Consider the following 17,378-nt stretch of genomic DNA (forward strand, 5'->3'; position numbering starts at 1 on the left):
ATACTAGTAATTTTTTTAAGAGTTGAAAAAGAATTTTGGTATGGTGACTAAATTTGGTTTTAATCTTAATACCTGAGCCAGCCCCATGCAACTATTTAGAAATATTTTCCTCAAAACAGAATGTATTTGCCATATGTTCTGTTTGATTAAATTCTAAACTCTGTAGCAGGAATATTAGAAAGGTAATGGCTCATTTTTGACACACCTGATATACATTAACTACCAAGAGTATTCAACTTCATTTAAAATGTCAGTATGGGATATCGCAGCTGGTGTTTCCAACAGTTCTCTCCACTCAGAGCATGATTGTTATTTAAGTGATACTATTATCATATTTATGAGGAGTTCCTGAAGCCCTGGGCAGCTCTGAGGGACCAGTTTGATGATGTAACAGTGGCTATCCTGTAATTCTGGAGAATGAGATCTGAGCCTCTCTTAAACAGATTAATGCTTCCTTGCTGCTCAGTATGCTTACTCCTTAAAGCATGAGAAAGGTTTTTTTTATAGGAAAGAAAAGAACCTTTTCTCACTTGAGACTTATGCAGGGAGATATTTCACTCCTCTGCTCAGTAGCACTGGTCTTCTGAGGGCTTTTGGGTTTTGATCATGAGACATATATAAGATTTGAGAGAGCTTTAAAAAATTGTTAATCTGAAAATTATTAGTGCTGTTTCAAGACCTCATAACAGAGTAAGGCATGTGCAGTGGGCAAACCAAATAAAATGTTTTGCCCTAGAATCAAATGTAATTCCCCCTGTCAACTCAGTATATTGTTTCTCCTAGTTATAAGTTTGCATAGATTGATAATATGAGCCCTTTCATTCCTAAGCCAATTAAATTATTACATACTTGGTTATTGTGGTGATAGGGGCCCCCAAATGTGGGACAACAGTCTGGTGAAAGCCGGTGGCACAGCTGGTGACAAGAATTCACCTGAGGCAGAACAAAGGAGATAGAAGTTTATGGAACATGCTGGAAGGGAGCAGCGGGCCATCTGCAGAGCAGGGGGTGGGGGCTGTTTTTAAAGAGGGAAGGTGAGGATAAGTAGCCCATGGGTCAGTTAGGGCCTCTGGGTATCTTGAGGTGGGTCCCCCAATGGGCCAGTCTGTATTCATCCAGGTGGTCGCTGTGGGCCTTTTCTACAGTCCATCGCTCAAGCCTGTTTGCCTAAAAGTGGCCTCTGCAGTTACTGATTGTAGCTGTTACATGTGATTATACAAGAGAAGTACACGGTTCTCTAAGGATATATAACTTCTCTAGTCACTTGTCTCAGCTGGCCCAAGAGAACCCTAAATTTCAATCTCTGCCATCTTAAGATCTGACCACATTGTCAGCCTCATTTAGGGTTGGTTTATTCAAAGCCAAACAAGAGCTAACTAGATGAACTAATAAAATTATCTACTAAAATCTGCCATGAGCACATATATTGCAATAGAAATAGAATAGGCTGTAATTACTACCTATAATCATATCCCTAAAGCTTTTATAATTATTTCATATAACACCCATCAGCTTTGAGAAAACAGAAAGACTCTTGAAATTCTTGTTTTAATTAGCCTACAGCAGAGGTTCTCAAACTTTAAAATGCATCGGAGTCCCCTCAAAGGCTTGTTCAAACACAGATTGCTGGGCCTCACTCCCAGGGTTTCTGATTTATTGAGTCTGGCGTGGGGCCTCGGAATTTGCATTTCTAACAAGTTTCCTGTTAGGAAACCACAATTTGAGACCACTGCTCTGTAGTTTATAATTGTTACTGTGAGTTATTAGCTCGTCCTTGTGAAGGCACTTCCTAGTATCTCTGGGGCCTCATAGGGAAGGGGCGAAGTGAGAAAGGGGAGGACATGTAATAGAACACTACTCGGTAACCCACTTGTACCCCCTCTCTTTTCAGAGGGATTTCAGTCCTGTTATATACACTTAGAGAAAAGTGAGTGTTTCTATGATTTAGGAAACAATTTACTCTTTAAAAATGTTTAGCTTTGTAATATTATTTTAAGGTCAGGCATGCAAAATTCTTAGAGACCATTCCTGCTTATTTGATTTACAAACATTCATAACTCTAGGAAGAGGTTAGCTAGATCTTCTCTTGACACAGGGTCATTTATTGTGTAAAATAGTTGTCCTAGAAACACCCTTTTTAAGAAACAGTAAGCCCTGGGCATTTTTTTAAGTTGAAGTTGTTTTTTCTTTCATACCGAGCCCTGGGTCTCTGCTGCAAGCTGAGAAGGATGTTTTTCTTTCTTAACCATGTCTGATAGTTTCAAAACTCACTGAAGTTAACCAACTTGGAACCATGAAACTGAATAAAGAACATTTTGTTTATATATTCTTCATGAAAGTTTATGTTTAAAGGGAGAAAATGTATCTACTTTACAAGATATAGAAAGAAATATAGAGTGCAGAGCCTGCCCCACCACCCATTTCAGCCTGTCTCCAATCCTTACTGATACTCATAATTCATCTACATGCAACTTGGCCCATCTGAAGAGCGGTTGCTGTTCTCCAGGCTCTGATCCATTACACTGGTCAGAATGAGTTTCCTATCTGCATCTTCTGTTGTTTACAGGTAGAGTGACACATCCATCACATTTTAGATCTCATTTACTGAAGACTAATGACCACATGTAATGCCAGAAGGCAGCTGTTGTCTTCTATTATTAACAAGTCTGAAAGCCATGACCAGTTTACGTATTCTTTCTGTTGTGTGGTTGACTCTTACACCTAAAACAGATCTTTGCATTGAAATATTACATATTTTCTTTGAAGGCAAAAAACTAATCTGGATGATTTAGACCAGTAAGTTTGGACATTAAAACTTCCCTTAGAAAGTATTTACTTTGCCAGTATAAATACAACCATAATCTCACCAAATTTAAGGCATTGCCACAATTGGATATAAGCAATAGGTGCAAATTTAAAGCATTCATTTTCATGATGGACTGTTCAGTATGTTACAGAATATTACACCCGACAAAAACCATATACTCACACTGCAGCTAATCAGTGTGAAAGAATTACGTGTTTTATTAGAAGCATTAATATTTCTTTTAAGGTAAGAAAGACCAATCATCCCATACTGTTCTTTTATTATTATTATTATTCATTCAGTAATTATCAGTCATTTCCTCCCAGGCTGCAGTGTTTTATGATACCCCTCATAATTGCAAAAGACTTCCACTATTACCTAATTTGCTTTTGACCTTTACTACCTGTTTCCTTGGTGTGGCTCCCCTACCTCAGGCAGCTATAAAATTAGCAGTTTAACATCCAGGGTGATCATTTTTCTTAGCTCTCTTGCTGTACTTCACGTACTATTACATCCACTTTGTTTATCGGAACAGTACATACTAGCCAAAGGAGAGACTATGGTGGAGTTAAGAGATTGGCAAGTGCCATCCAATTTGAGGAAAATAAAAAGCAAAGCCAAGAATGTACTATCCAGTATGGCCCACTAGTGTCCCCTACCCAGAAGTGTAACGTAACACGCACTTCCCTCCATCAGCCAACCAGACATTGAAAAACATATTAACAGTATTGTTCTTATTTGAAAGGATGTATAAGTCTCTTGAATAGAAAAAAAAAAATGGTGGGAACGAGCAGTAGTATAACAAATCAGCATTGTACAAGCTCTAATGAAGCCATGAGAATAGATCAGATTACTGAGAGAAAATGTGTAAATAAAAAGACAAAACCCTGAGGAAAAACATTTAAGGGATCACCAGAGAAAGGAGAACAACAAGGAGTGGGGGGGGGAAGGGGGCAGGTAGGAGACAAACAAGGATCTTCCAGCAAAGGAAGCCCAGAGTTGAGTTTCTCGAAAGAAAGATCAGCCGCCTCGAATGTTGCCAAGAAATCAAGATAAGGGCCAGCCACGGCGCCTGGGTGGCTCAGTTGGTTAAGCGACTGCCTTCGGCTCGGGTCATGATCCTGGAGTCCTGGGATCGAGTCCCGCATCGGGCTCCCTGCTCAGCAGGGAGTCTGCTTCTCCCTCTGACCCTCTTCCCTCTCATGCTATCTCTCATTCTCTCTCACTCAAATAAATAAATAAAATTAAAAAAAAAAAAAGATAAGGGCCAGCCATAGCATTAACAAATGTCCAGTTTTTCACCAGCACCCCCACACCAAAAAAAAAAAAAAAATTAGGAAACCAAAAGACACTTTTAGAAAGCATATCTCACCACAGTCATTCCATGAAAATTGTACTGGTGGGTGATTCAGGAAATGTTGGGCTACCAAAATACATTGACTCTACCCCACGCAAGCTCCTTTGGAAATTTTCCTTACACCTACACATAGGTAAAAGTCCTCCCATGAGTGATGAGGAAACTAGTCCTTACGAGACATGGGTGGTGGTTCCTTTTGAAAGGTAAAGAACCATTCTCAAGTCTCACCTCAGACAACTGTGCATGAACTCAGGTGGCAGATAATGCAGTCCCAAGTTCTTCCTTGAGCCCCACAGTGGGCCGTGCACAGGATGTGTGGTAGTAAGTGAGGAGCATAAACCTCCAGCAACACAGGCAACAGCAGAGGGCACCAGTGGAAGAATGAGAACTGCACCCCATCCTGGCTTACTGCAGCGATGCCACGCTCGTCCTCTAGCAATTCTTGAGTATCATGTGACTGTGTGACAGATAAAAATTCTACAGATTATTAGATGTCAAAATTATCCTCTAACATTGCAGTTTTTAATTCCATTCCAATTTCAGTATGTAACTAATTTTTGGAACTATACTAAAAGAGTTTGTTTATTCATATTACTAATGATAAATTCTCGTTAAATAATAATTGGGCCATTTATTGAGAGCATAATATGAGCTCAGCACTGTGCCAGACTCTTCATTAACATAAAATCTAATCTTCACAACAGTAATATGGGACAGGTATTACTGTTTCTGTTTCGAAGATGAGGTAGAGGAGACTCAAAGTCTTGATTATTTCCTTAAGTCAACACAGCAAAAGGTAATGAAGGCGTGTCTGTCTGACCAGAGGTCATGTTCTTTCATTTGTACAACCTTGGTTCAGAGCACTGACATCTATGTTCAGTACTTCATTCCCTCAAGTCATTGAGAGGTGGTGTTCGTTCTCTTAGTTTAGTAATAAGGTGAGTAATTCAGCTTGTCTAGAAAAAGTAGAAGTGGCATATATCAGAGAAAATTTAGCTAGAAGAAAATATTCCAGACTTCAGAAAGATTGAGCCCCATTTAGTTAATTTTCAAATAGTTTTTTTTTTTAAGATTTTATTTATTTACTTGAGAGAGAGAGAGCAGGAGTTGGGGGGGGGGCAGAGGGAGAGGGAGAAGCAGACTCCCTGCTGAGCAGGGGCCTGACCTGGGGCTTGATCCCAGGACTGGGATCATGACTTGAGCCAAAGTCAGACGCTTACCCAACTGAGCCACTTAGGCGCCCCTACTATTTAGTTAATTTTCTAAGGAAGAAGTAGTTGGGATTAAATAGCAAAGAACTGTTAAAAATGACAGCATCTAGGAAGAAAAAGTCCTTATTTCATAAACTAGACCCTTCTAAATGGTCCAGGTAGCTTATTAACTATTTGCCTCTACGAAGGGAAAATTCTCTTTAGCAGCGAGCTCCCAATCTCTCCCAGAGCTGACAGCTCCACAGAATTCCCCATGGGAGTTGGGGTCACCTATAAGGATATAGACACCAGGCAGGACTGCCTCCTAAACTAAACTGAGAGATACCTCTGTCTTAAATTGAGAAAGAATTCAGAATCACAAAGAATATGAAAAGCTTACACCGGAGCTAGCTCCTTTAATGATGACAGAACTTCTCCAGGAGAAGAATACTTTGTCAAGATCCCTAAGAATGTATGTCCTCGGGGCGCCTGGTGGCACAGTCGTTGGGCGTCTGCCTTCAGCTCAGGTCATGATCCCGGGGTCCTGGGATCGAGCCCTGCGTCGGGCTCCCTGCTCCATGAGAAGCCTGCTTCTCCCTCTCCCACTCCCCCTGCTTGTGTTCCCTCTCTCGCTGTGTCCCTCTCTGTCAAATAAATACATAAAATCTTAAAAAAAAAAAAAGGAATGTATGTCCTCAGCTTCTTACGGAGTTAGGCTAGAAATTGAAAATGAAGTTTTCATATAAAAATGAAAAAGGACACTGCAGTTCATTGTTATCAGTGCCCAGCTGCTGTTTGGTCAAATTTGCAGAAGAGCATGCAGGCAGTGTAATATTGTATATGTTCATGTGCCTCAACATAGGCCTTCACTTCACTCTGTAACGTACTTAGATATGTGGTCTTGATTGTCAGTCTTTGTGTATGCTTTAGAGCATTCTCTCAAAGCCAGGGCCACGTGCTTTATATGAAACTCTTAGCTTCCCCAGCTCCCATCATAATGCCCTAGTTCATTTATACTGGATTCTCAAAAAAGTATTTGTTGACTGACAAGTCAAATATTTTAGAGATCCCAAATATATTCCTTAAAAAAACAAAACAAAACTTGTTGCTTTGGTACATACAAAATGACACTAAATCCCTTGTGTTTGGCCAGTTGATGAGTTGGTGTTTATATAGAAATGGAAATGCGTATCTTGTTTTAAGGTTGTAGAGTTAAATTTAAAGCCTGCAGTTTCCAAGATAATACTCTTAACATTAAACAGCTATCCAAGCCACACCTGGTTTTTGTTACTATTTTTGAGGTTGTTGAATTTTTGAGGTTGTTGACTAAAACTGGTTTCAAAAATTATCCCAAGTGCAACACATTTAAAGTTACTTGGTACTTGGGAACAGTGATGTTCTCATAAGCGAAAGAAAGTTCCTGGGTGTGTATGAATAGGAAGTAAAGATTCTGATAACACAACTAACCTTCTTTATGTGAATTGTTTTCAATATAGATTTCTTCGAACACTTCGCAGCTGGGTGGTGCCGAGCCCATGAAGCGCTGTGGGAAGTCAGCACTCTTTCAACTGGCAGAGGCAAGTTTCTAACAATATTTAGAGATAAGATCTGCAGACGTGGAAACCACAAAAAAAAAAGATCATCATCACAGCGTTCTTTAAACTGTGCCATCTCACCCGTGACCAGAAAGTGTGGTGTTACATCTAATTTTCAACCATGAGAGGGTTAGCCTTTAATGTAGGAAAAGAAGGAGTTTTGCTACGAAAAGTCAGTAAGCACGGGAAAAGGGGGCTCAGGGAACTTGCAGAATCCTTTTTCACAGGTAGTATTGTAAAATAAGGTCAGTTTTTGTCCCACATTGATGATATAAGTTCACCCAGAAGAATGGCCGGAGTCATGTTTCTCTCCTCAGATTCTCCTATAACATCTATAAATTCCTAGAAGACACTACTTTTAAACCAGGTGGTTGACGTTTTAATTTGGGGGTGTTTTGGTTTTGGGTTTTGTTTTGTTTTGTTTTTTTGTGACGAACTCCAATGACATGTTTTAAAATCTGGTTTTGTAACACCTGCCAGTTGTACACTTGCTATGATGTGGGCATAAAACGCTGCTGTTCCTTTGGCACAGGAGGAAATGTTTTTTCATGAATCTGAGAGGAGCAGAGAGCCCTCACTTGGTGGGGATGGGCTGGCGAGAAAGGCGCCAGCGCACCTGTTGCTGGGGTAGGCAGGGACCGGGGTTTTCTCTGCCTCCCTGCCGCCGCTCTGCCTTTCTTCTGTGAAAGAAATGTCTGTAGCGCTCGGACACAAGATAATAGCAGTTTTCTCTGTTGGCGAGACAAATTAGGAGGCCCAACATGGGTGACCAAGTATCTCTTATATTAAACTTATTCTTTTCTCTCATTTTTCTGGCTTCCTTCCAGTGAGTTCCTTTTGAGGTGTGTTTTGTTTTGTTTTGTTTTGTTTTGTTTGTGAGTGATATGGTTCTTTTTATAAAGCCTTTGTAGTTTATTAAATTTAATGGGACAACCTATCATTTTCTAAATTTTATGGTAGCGTATATCATAAAAATCTAGGAGTTTTAAATATGTTTAAATGAAGCTTTTCGAGTCTAGCCAGGTCCACATTAGAAATAGAAAAACACAAAGGCCTGAAACAGTAAAGTATCTAAACAGTGGAACAAATGAACCCTTTGTTGTCTGACATTAAATTGACATGCTTCTTGTAAGACAAAATCAGCCCCAGATAGAGGGCTACAAATGACTCGAAAACTGCCAAAGACCACAGGGAATCATAAGAACTGAGTGAGTCAGTGGCCAAGTACTACTTCAGATAGAACCGAAATGGTAAAGATCTGGCAACAAGTGCGCCTTTGGAGTTGGAGCAAACAAATCTTAGTAAACAGAGAGACTACGAGGTCATGAATTTAGTATTTTTAAGACCCTATAGATTGTCAAGACAACGTATTCGGAAGAAGTGACTATTTTTCTTGAATAATACGAAGGTATGGCCCTCTCTGCATTTCCCTGTTTTTGTGTGTGTGTGCGCACACACACGCGTGCACGCTTACATACATATTCATAATACATACATAACAACATTAAATTGTAAAACAAGTTAACTGTCAAATTATTTATCTTTATTGAACAGTTTTATACTAGAAATGTATGGACCTTTGAGGTACTTTGCTGTGGAGGGTGCTAGAGAGATGATTTTGTCTTCTCATTTTCTTTCTTTGGCATAACAGTTAAAAAAAAAAAAAGGATTCCCTATTAAATCAGAGCTCATTAAAAAGAACATTCTTCTAATTTGTAGGGATGCATCCCAAATATGAAACAGATGCTACAGTTTAACAGATGTTTGAATGCTGGTATCATAATTTTAAAGGGGTAAAATGACTGCAATAAGCCTATTCCAATTATAGCAAATCAGCTTATACTCAGACTTGGTTTCTTATAACATCTGAGTAAAAATATATGCTTTTGATAAAACAGGGTCGCTAAAAAATAATTTACCAAGAAAATCTCACATTATTTGCACCACATGAATATGATGCCATAATGCTAATAGACTGTGTTTTAGAATAACATTCTAAATCCATCCCAGTTTCTAATTAAACATAAATATGTGCACAATGGATTAATCAGCGTCTCCAAATAATCACCAGTAGAAATATGCTTCCTCAATTTTTTTTTTATTCCGTGTGTATTTGATATTCATTTTTCTTGAACTGGATATAATATTTAATTATTTCGGGTGCCTCTTGAAACAAGTATAGCAGGATATGGAGGAGGATCTTTTCCTGTTGCCCAGAATTGGTGCTATTGTCTGAAATATGAAAGAACAGCTTTAAATTCACACATATCAAAGGGAAATCCACCAGGAAGCCGCCTTCAGTTTGGGCCAGATCCTTCTCTTGGGATTTATGAAGAGATGGTCTGATCCAGCTCCTGTCCCATGTGCCACTCCAGGGGTTTCTCCTTTCATGCCCATCCTAACCCCCAAGCCATCAGTGGGAGGGGGGCTATCAAAGACTATCCACAGCCATCCGGAATATTTTGGCTTTTCTCCTTGTCCTGAGGAGGAAAGGAAGGAAGTGCTTTCCACTCTTCATCCCACCCCCGTGTCAAGCAAAGTGAAGGCAGCTCTAAGACAACCTTTGTTAAAGATTGGGGGGGCGGGGGCTGTCTGCAAGAGGTATCTTTTCAGTCTTTGGTGAGAAGCAAGAAATGTTTTAGACAGAAACGTATTGCCGTGCCCTGCGTCTGTCTGACCAAATGAGAAAAGAACTGGAGGAAGTTGGCTGCAGGGAGAGGCTTGGAAGAGCCTGCTGTACTCTCCTTCTTGGCATTGTAGAGATGCATGAGTCTCCACGGGTCAAGTGGACAAAGAGAGCAGTTCAGTGTGATCAGGCAAGAAGCCGTGGGACCATCATGGGGGGAGGCGTTGGCAGAGAGCAGGCCTGGGACAGGCTCTCACATCAGGAGATATGCAACAGAGACAGCTCTGCTCGGACGCTGATGAGCGCCCACAAGCAGGAGTGATGTCCAGCCAGTTTCCACCAGTACAGCTGTCCTGGTACTAACATACCAAATACTTCCCATTGTTAGTTAAAAAAAACTGTAACCCAAACCCCCTGAGTACCCTTGCTGCAACTTTCCCAGCGTTCCCGGGCTCCCCTGATCCTTTCAGCAACTGGAGGATGCAGCAAGGGGCCTGCAAGACCCTGTTGCAGCCCCTGGACCACATCCCTTATGATCAGTTGGCACCCTTGCCTCTTAAATACTTTGTATACCATCCCTGCCCTTGGCATCCCCTGACAAGGTCATTCAGTCTTATGTAGAGTTAGCGGGAAGACAGACATAACCGTGGGCAGTTAGCTTTGCCTCTGCCATTGCTTGTCCTGTCCTCTACAGCAAAAGCTATTAAAAATAGCCTTGTGAAGGGAAGGGCCAGCAACCAGCCCTGGAACTCCCCTCTGTCCCTACCCCACGTCCCTTCCTACAGGCTGACACGGGAGGAGGGCTGAATAAGGAGACCTCCCAAAACTACAGGGGCTGTTGCTTGCAAGAAATGTCTTCGTGGTGAAAAGCAACAAACATTTTAGGCATGTAGTTACTGCTGTGCCCTACACCCACTTGAGCAGGCAAAAAGAAAATTGGAGGAAGTTGGCAGCAGACACAAAGAGCCTTGAATTGGCCTGCACTCTCGGAGTTGGCCTTGTAAGGACCCCTTCTATTTCCTGAGACCCTGTAGCCAGGAGATGCCCCAGGGAAGGCCCTGTTTTCAGGCATTTGATTGGCATTTTCAACTGGGTGGATTTTTAATAGCTGAAAGTGACCTGAAAATTCTGGGATCTGTTCCAGGTATTTTTCAGGAATCTACTCCAGCTAGGAAGGGAGTTGGCATAGTGCTGCTGAGGTCAGGGAATTGAGAAGAAAATACAGTCCTTTATGTTTGAGCCTCCATGAGATTCGTACTGCTCAGTTAATCAGTTGCTTAATTGATGCAGGTACTCTAATGTGTTTCCTTTCATTTTGAAATTAATTAGGTCAGGTCATATAAAGAATAGCAAAGCATCCCCCTGGAGAACTATATTATAGTTGCTGTATAGTTGGAGGACACACAGGGACATCTTCACCCTATGCATTTTAGTGAAGAAAATTCTACACTTGAAGGTCTCTGGTATCAAAATTGCCTAGTATAATAAGATGCACAGTTGATTCATTTATCCCACCAAACAATAATTAATTGACGACCTATTCCATGCCAATAACAGTGAGGCTGCTGACGTTACCTGCATACGGATGTACAAATAATGTTTATTACGATGGGATAAGCTGCGAACCTTCTTTTAAGATCGGTGGTTTAAGGACACTTTACCTCCAGGTGCCGGGTTGGTGTTAACAGAGTACCACTAGAGACGGGAACACATGCCTAAAAATAGTAATCACTCTTTGTTTGACTTCTCTTTTTCTGAAATAATTTTATGTGTTCTTTAAAATAGGTTATAGATTTTAATAGCAGAAATTCAGTTGTATTATCTAACCGAAGATAATGATGACTTTATTTTACTATCTGCTATGTGGTAGGCACTTTTCTAAGTACTTTATATGTACTCATTGAATTTTCACAGACATTCTCTGAGATAGGTACTATGATCATTCCTCTTTGACACATTAGGGAACAAAAGGGCAGAGAGGTTTTGTGACTTGCCTAAGGTCATGTGGACAGGAAATTGGAGCCTCAGTGGGAAACCCAGGCAGTCTGTCTCCACAGCCCAGGCTCTTCCACACTGGGCTATTCTGCAGCCTTGATGTAGATGAATGTAAAAGACTCTGCAAGTTGCTTGTTATAGGACTTTGCGTATTATAGAAGGCTCTATGGAAGACAGCTCATTCCTACACATACGTGTATGGCTGAATAAGTTGACAGATTTTTCAAGACTACTGTCAAAGAAATGGAACTGATATTTCCTTTTTAAAAAGTGTCTGTACTTTTGAAACTGCCAAGATACATCTTACACCCTTAAATAAGTGCCTATTAGTGGGGAATATACTTTGGAAGATACTGTGAGGAAATTATGGTGTACTCCTGTCCTCCAAGAACTTATTCTCCAGTTGCAGAGAGATAAGATATAAAAAGTTGAGGGATGAGAAGTAAGTGTGCAAATGGTTTCACATTGCAGATGAAATGACAAAGCTCTACTTGAGTGACGAATGATACACAAAGTGAATGTGTGAAGCCAAGAAAGGGAGGAATTAATATTAGCAGGAGTGTTGGGAGGACCCAGCACAGAGACGCAGCATGGAGCTGGTTCTTGATGAAGGAGTTGTTGAGGAACAGGGGTTGAAACTAGCAGCCTTTGGGCCACATTTAACTTTTTTTTTCAGCCCACAATTTGTTGACCTGTATTATATTTTACATTTGAATTAGTCCATAATATTTTAAAAATAGAGGTGCAAATAAGTATGTCTGTCTGACCTCTCATGAAAATTTAAGAGAACCTGGAGACACTGGTCCAGCCTTCCTCCATGAGAACAATCGGTCAGGGCTGTAGTAGCACCCTCACGGTCCTCTCCTTTCCCTACTGAGCCCCGAGTCTGAGGCCAGCAGTCACTGCCAGCCCCCACGTCCCCTGTGCACCTCCCTCTTGTACCTAAGCGCCCGTACACAGTGCAGAGTGGGAGCTGCATAATTAAACGGAGAGATGGGAGAGATACAGCAGAGGGATTACGGGGTAAAAAGGCAGGCAGACGTGAGGCAGGTGGATGACAACAGCTCAGTCAGACGGGCAGGAGTAGAGGGCTGTGCTGGGAGACTTACGGAAGGCGGAGTGGGGCGACCGGTCGGAATTGGGAGACTGGTTAGTGTGAAGCAGGAAGACCTGTGCTCGAAGATAGTGACGAGCGAGCGAAGATTGAGGGCAGGGGCGTGCAGTGGGAAAGCAGACTCCCGTGGCAGCAGACTCCCGTGTAGAATGGAGTGGAAAACTTCTGGCGACACCCGCGTGTGAGAAGACAAGAGCCAGGGTTGGGGAGGGCCCGGCTGGCAGTGGGAACAGGAGGTAGAAGCAGACAGCAGGGAGGCTGCAGGGGATTTCGTTGGATTCGATGACTGGGTCATTCGATGTGGGAGGCAAAGCGAAAGGGGAGCTGGAGGTGACCCCAGCTCTGAGCCTGAATGCTCGGAGCCCTCCTTCCAGAAGCCTGGATGTTTGTGAGTGAGGAGGAAAGCCCTACTAGCAGGAAAGAGATGAAAGATGCTGAGGAGTAGGGACAGCTGAGGAAATCCACTACCAAAAGAGTCAACAAGAGAGGGCGGTTGTCAAGGTAAATGGTCGGGTTTGGAAAGCAGAGGCTCATGTTCTCTGAGCACAGAAGAAAGAAAGGTAGAAAACAGTCACACAGGCTTGCTGCATTTGGTCTGTGGTCTTTGTTCTACTTTGCTCTATCTCAGTTTATGAAACTGGTAATGTGTTAGGGTAAAGTTGAGGGAAAGGGTGCTGGATGTCTCCAGATCTACTCATCAAGTATAAAAAATCAAGATTGTAGATCTGGTGGTTCCAAGGGAATTGGAAAAGTTGTATTGAACCCTACTTATTAAAAGAGGATGATGACATTTTCAGGCCTCGACTCCCTAGTTTTTCTTACATTCTAACTTGCAAAAACCACTTCTAATTAAAACCAAAGAGATAGGTAAAGGTGAGTATATTCTAGTGTCTGTAAAAATTAAATCTTAGGAAAAATGTTGGCTAATTTTAAGGAAAGCTGAATTATAGAGATTATATGTACCACATTGAAAAAATTAGGAAATTCCATCCCTCCAATCACATTAGCATTCCTCATCACTACCAATTAGAGGTGGTGTTTGATTGAGGTAACTTCTTTACAGTTTTCTGTGTGTCCTCACATACCATTGATGTGCAGTATCCCCTCCATCCTGTTGGAACCCCTTGAAGCCCAGAGTCTCAGTGGACAGCTCTCACCCTGGCCCCTCCTACACCACTGTCATAGGACTGAATCCTAAATCCTTAACAATATATTTGAGGGGCTCTTTTTTTTGAAAGTGGTGTATTTCTTTCTGTAGCTTTTTATGCAGAGTTGTGAGTCATTTTTATGCAACTTCTGTCCTAAAACTTTTCATCTCATTCCCAAATGCAATAACTTATTTTTGGAAGAACCACAAAACAGGAATTCTTCTAATGACTTCCTTTAACATGTCTAGGGGAGACTTGAATAAATGGCCTATGGAACAAAGGTCACCCCACCCCATCTGGAGGCTTCAGAAATGGTAAAATTTCTGAAGAAATAGTAAAGAGACACATTGAAGCCACCTTTTCACCTGCCCATGTTTCTGTAAACCAAGTAGAAAACTACTTAAAATGCTCAGATTTCAGTGTTGAGAGATGCTTAGACCACGGTTCTGTGACCAGTTATCTTTTCTAATAAAGAAAATTGAATTTTCTTAGCATCAGTGCTATTCTTTATTCTCTGCAATCATCAGCCAGTGTATGTTTATGGAAAAAAACATTCTGATTTTATTTAATTGTGGGAGAAGTGCACATTTTGGAAAGCACTGCTAAGTGCCATCCTAGGGTTATGTCTACACTGTTTTGGCAGATGATAAGCCAGTACAAAATGACTGTAAACATACCTTGGCTGCAAAACATTTATTTTGTACTAAAAGGCAGAGATTTTGAAATTGAAACTTCTTGATGAGTGTCAGTGTGTCTGTTTTCACACTGCCTCGTTTTTAATCTAGCTGGATCCTTTATAATAGACAATGAAAGACAAAAGATAATTAAGAGTGAAATAGTAGGGTACATTTTGGGAACAACTTATCCATTTCTTTGTACCAGTTAAAGGGCATCTACTTCTGTGGTATTATTCTTACCTAGTACACATGATGAATTATTTTTTCACTGGTCATTTCACTAAGTCTTTTATAGCAGAACACATTAAAGAAATGAATCGATACCTTAACATTTGTAGAAAGGAATACATTTTAGAATGTCTTTGATTCAAAGAGATAAAAGCTTGCTCAGCACAGATTTATTATGTCTCTGTAGTCCCCAGTAACAAACCCTGAGCCTATGTCGTGATCTTTCCTGAACCGAAAATGGCAATCTCCTTGAACCCAGGCACATAAAAAATAAACCCTCCACTGCACATTTTATCTCACCCCTTCGATATTCCTCCTGAAAGTTTTCTTTGTAATCATTTTGAAAAGGATAATTTTTTATACATCTGCCCAGTATGTGCATCCTGTAGAATCTCAGTTCCAGCATACTGGTTTTCATTTTTCTTTTGGGGATGAGTTGCCATTTCTTCCAGCACATCACTGTTGGGCCATTCTGACTACACAGAACAGTGAGAAACTTCAGTAAGGTTTCAGTTATCCGAAGTAAAACTAAAATATTGGTGATTATTTTTCACTGTTGCTCTTGGGAAGCGTAAGTAAGGACAGGGTGAATGCGGGTCCTAATTAGCATTGTTGTTTTTTTTTTACAGACTTGTAAGGTAACTCTTTCTGGTATGAATCAGAGTGGATTTTAGATTCCTCAGTTACCTCCGAGCTAATGAACCATTCAATTCGATACAGTTATCTGTGGAATGCCTTCTTTTTGAAAGGTACTAGGAGAGATCCTTGGAGGAGAATACAAAGGTGAACAGGATCAATTTTGTGCCCCCTGAGTTATAGTTACAAAAAATATATATAGTGCCTGAGGGAATAGACAATAGATAGCGAATATTTATGCCAGGCATTTGATTTAAAACATTAACATTCTGACTTCTTTGAATACAGCCGTGGGAATTCCATCCAGAAGGTGTCCTGCAGACGTTTTACATCCTCACTTTTAAAGAAGGTTATTGTTCAATTTAAAATAATAATAGAAGAATAAATTGTCATTTGCTAAGGCATATTCTGTTTCAAGGCTTGATTAACGACCAACCCTCTATTAAGGGCAACTTGACTAATTAATAACAGACATTAATTCTGTGCTTCCCACAATGCAGTTTTATTCACTTGAGTTCACACTGATTTATGTTCCTCTGTGTCCACTGTGTGCTAATCTGTATGCATGTCCATACATGTGAACAGAATGTGGTTTGTATGCACTTTCATAAGTCTCACTGAGGTTAATTGATAAATGCACTCAAAAGTCAATGAAAGTAGATGTTTGTACCCAGTAGTAGAACTGAGCTTAACTGTATGTTTAATGAGAGTAGCTTCGTGAAAGATAACTGATTTAAGATCTCGCATCTGATTTTGTTGTATATGTCTTTTCCCCCCAATTACAGAATCATTCAACCCTAGAATGAAAAAAATTAGAGCAAGGTACTTAGTGTACCAGGGCCATGGCGGCTACTAATGATACCGTAGGACTAGTACTGTTGCTGCAAGTAGCTAATACCCATTCTGCAAGGCCGCAGAGGGATGGTTGTCAGAATACGTTTCTTCTTGCTCTGTACCAGGCACTATTTCAAGTGCTGTGCATGTGCAGCTCATTGAACCTCACAGTGTTCCTAAGATGTTTTATAGATAGGGAAACTAAGGCACAGAAAGGTTTATAGAAAATGAGCAAATCAGAGGCCAGGGGCAGTCTGCAGTCCCAGAGAGTCTGGCTCCAGAATCCCTGCCTTCTGAAAGAGCTTCTCTAGATAGAGAATTTGCTCATATCTCAGAGTGATGGCATCTTCTAAGAGTTACTGTATCCATGGCTATTGCCAGGTTGTTTTATGTGGAAATACAGACTCTTAATTCCTAGAGACTTTTGAAAATTATTTCTGATAATAAAGTGTTTGAACTCCTAGAGGAGAATATAAAAACTGGGAGTTAAGGTCTCCCCCAAAAAGGTCCTTTTCAGATGTGCTATTCCAGAGTCTGTTCCAGTGGTTCATATCCCTGGTGGCTGCAGATTGCCTTTCCTGGGTGCCCATGTCCCCTTGATTTCCAGCTGGGTTCAGCCAGTGGGAGACTGGTGGGAAAATACAGGCTGCGGGGGAGAGCGAGGCTGGGATGTGCAGAGAAGGGGTGAGGAGGGCTGGGTGTAGAGCAAAGGTAACATCTCTTCCTTGTGCTCAGCTCCCTCCAGTTAGGCCCACCGTGGTTCCTTCTTCCCCTGGGGACCTTCCCCCATTTGTTCCTGCTGTTGCCAACCCCTGGATTGCCTCACCTGCCTCCTGTTCTTTGTGACCTGTGTAACCAACCTATTCCCTGCATTAAAGTCCCTCTGCTAGATAGACTTTAAGTTGTTTCTGTTTGCCTAATTAGACCCTGACTGGCATACAAGCCATTTTCATTTTCCATTTGGTATGGTTATAAAATAGGCTGAGCATGCTGTTGGCATACTGTATCGATTTCGGCAAGACTTTTGACACATAATCTTACGATGTCCTTGTGAACAAAATGGGGGTAATTTAGACTGGATTATAAAAATTCTTTGATTACTGAAGTTCATTAATGTTCAAATAAACCTGATGAAAGGGCTCTCGAAGTCAGCCAGAAGGCTCTGTCCTTGG

General features: G+C 41.1%; 1 protein-coding gene across 15 annotated transcripts in view; it reads left to right on the top strand.

Annotated features, from left to right (window-relative positions):
- The window catches only part of BBX (BBX high mobility group box domain containing), a 268,690-nt gene that overhangs the window by 208,387 nt on the left and 42,925 nt on the right, over positions 1-17,378 (top strand). For all 15 annotated transcript variants that reach the window (XM_032406469.1, XM_032406474.1, XM_032406468.1 and 12 more), the window contains one exon: positions 6,850-6,930. In XM_032406469.1, the coding sequence (XP_032262360.1) occupies positions 6,850-6,930 (81 nt within the window). The remainder of the gene's footprint in view (positions 1-6,849; positions 6,931-17,378) is intronic.

The sequence above is a fragment of the Phoca vitulina genome, unplaced genomic scaffold (assembly GCF_004348235.1).
Source record: "Phoca vitulina isolate PV1807 unplaced genomic scaffold, GSC_HSeal_1.0 scaffold8, whole genome shotgun sequence".
Classification (NCBI taxonomy): Eukaryota; Metazoa; Chordata; class Mammalia; order Carnivora; family Phocidae; genus Phoca; species Phoca vitulina.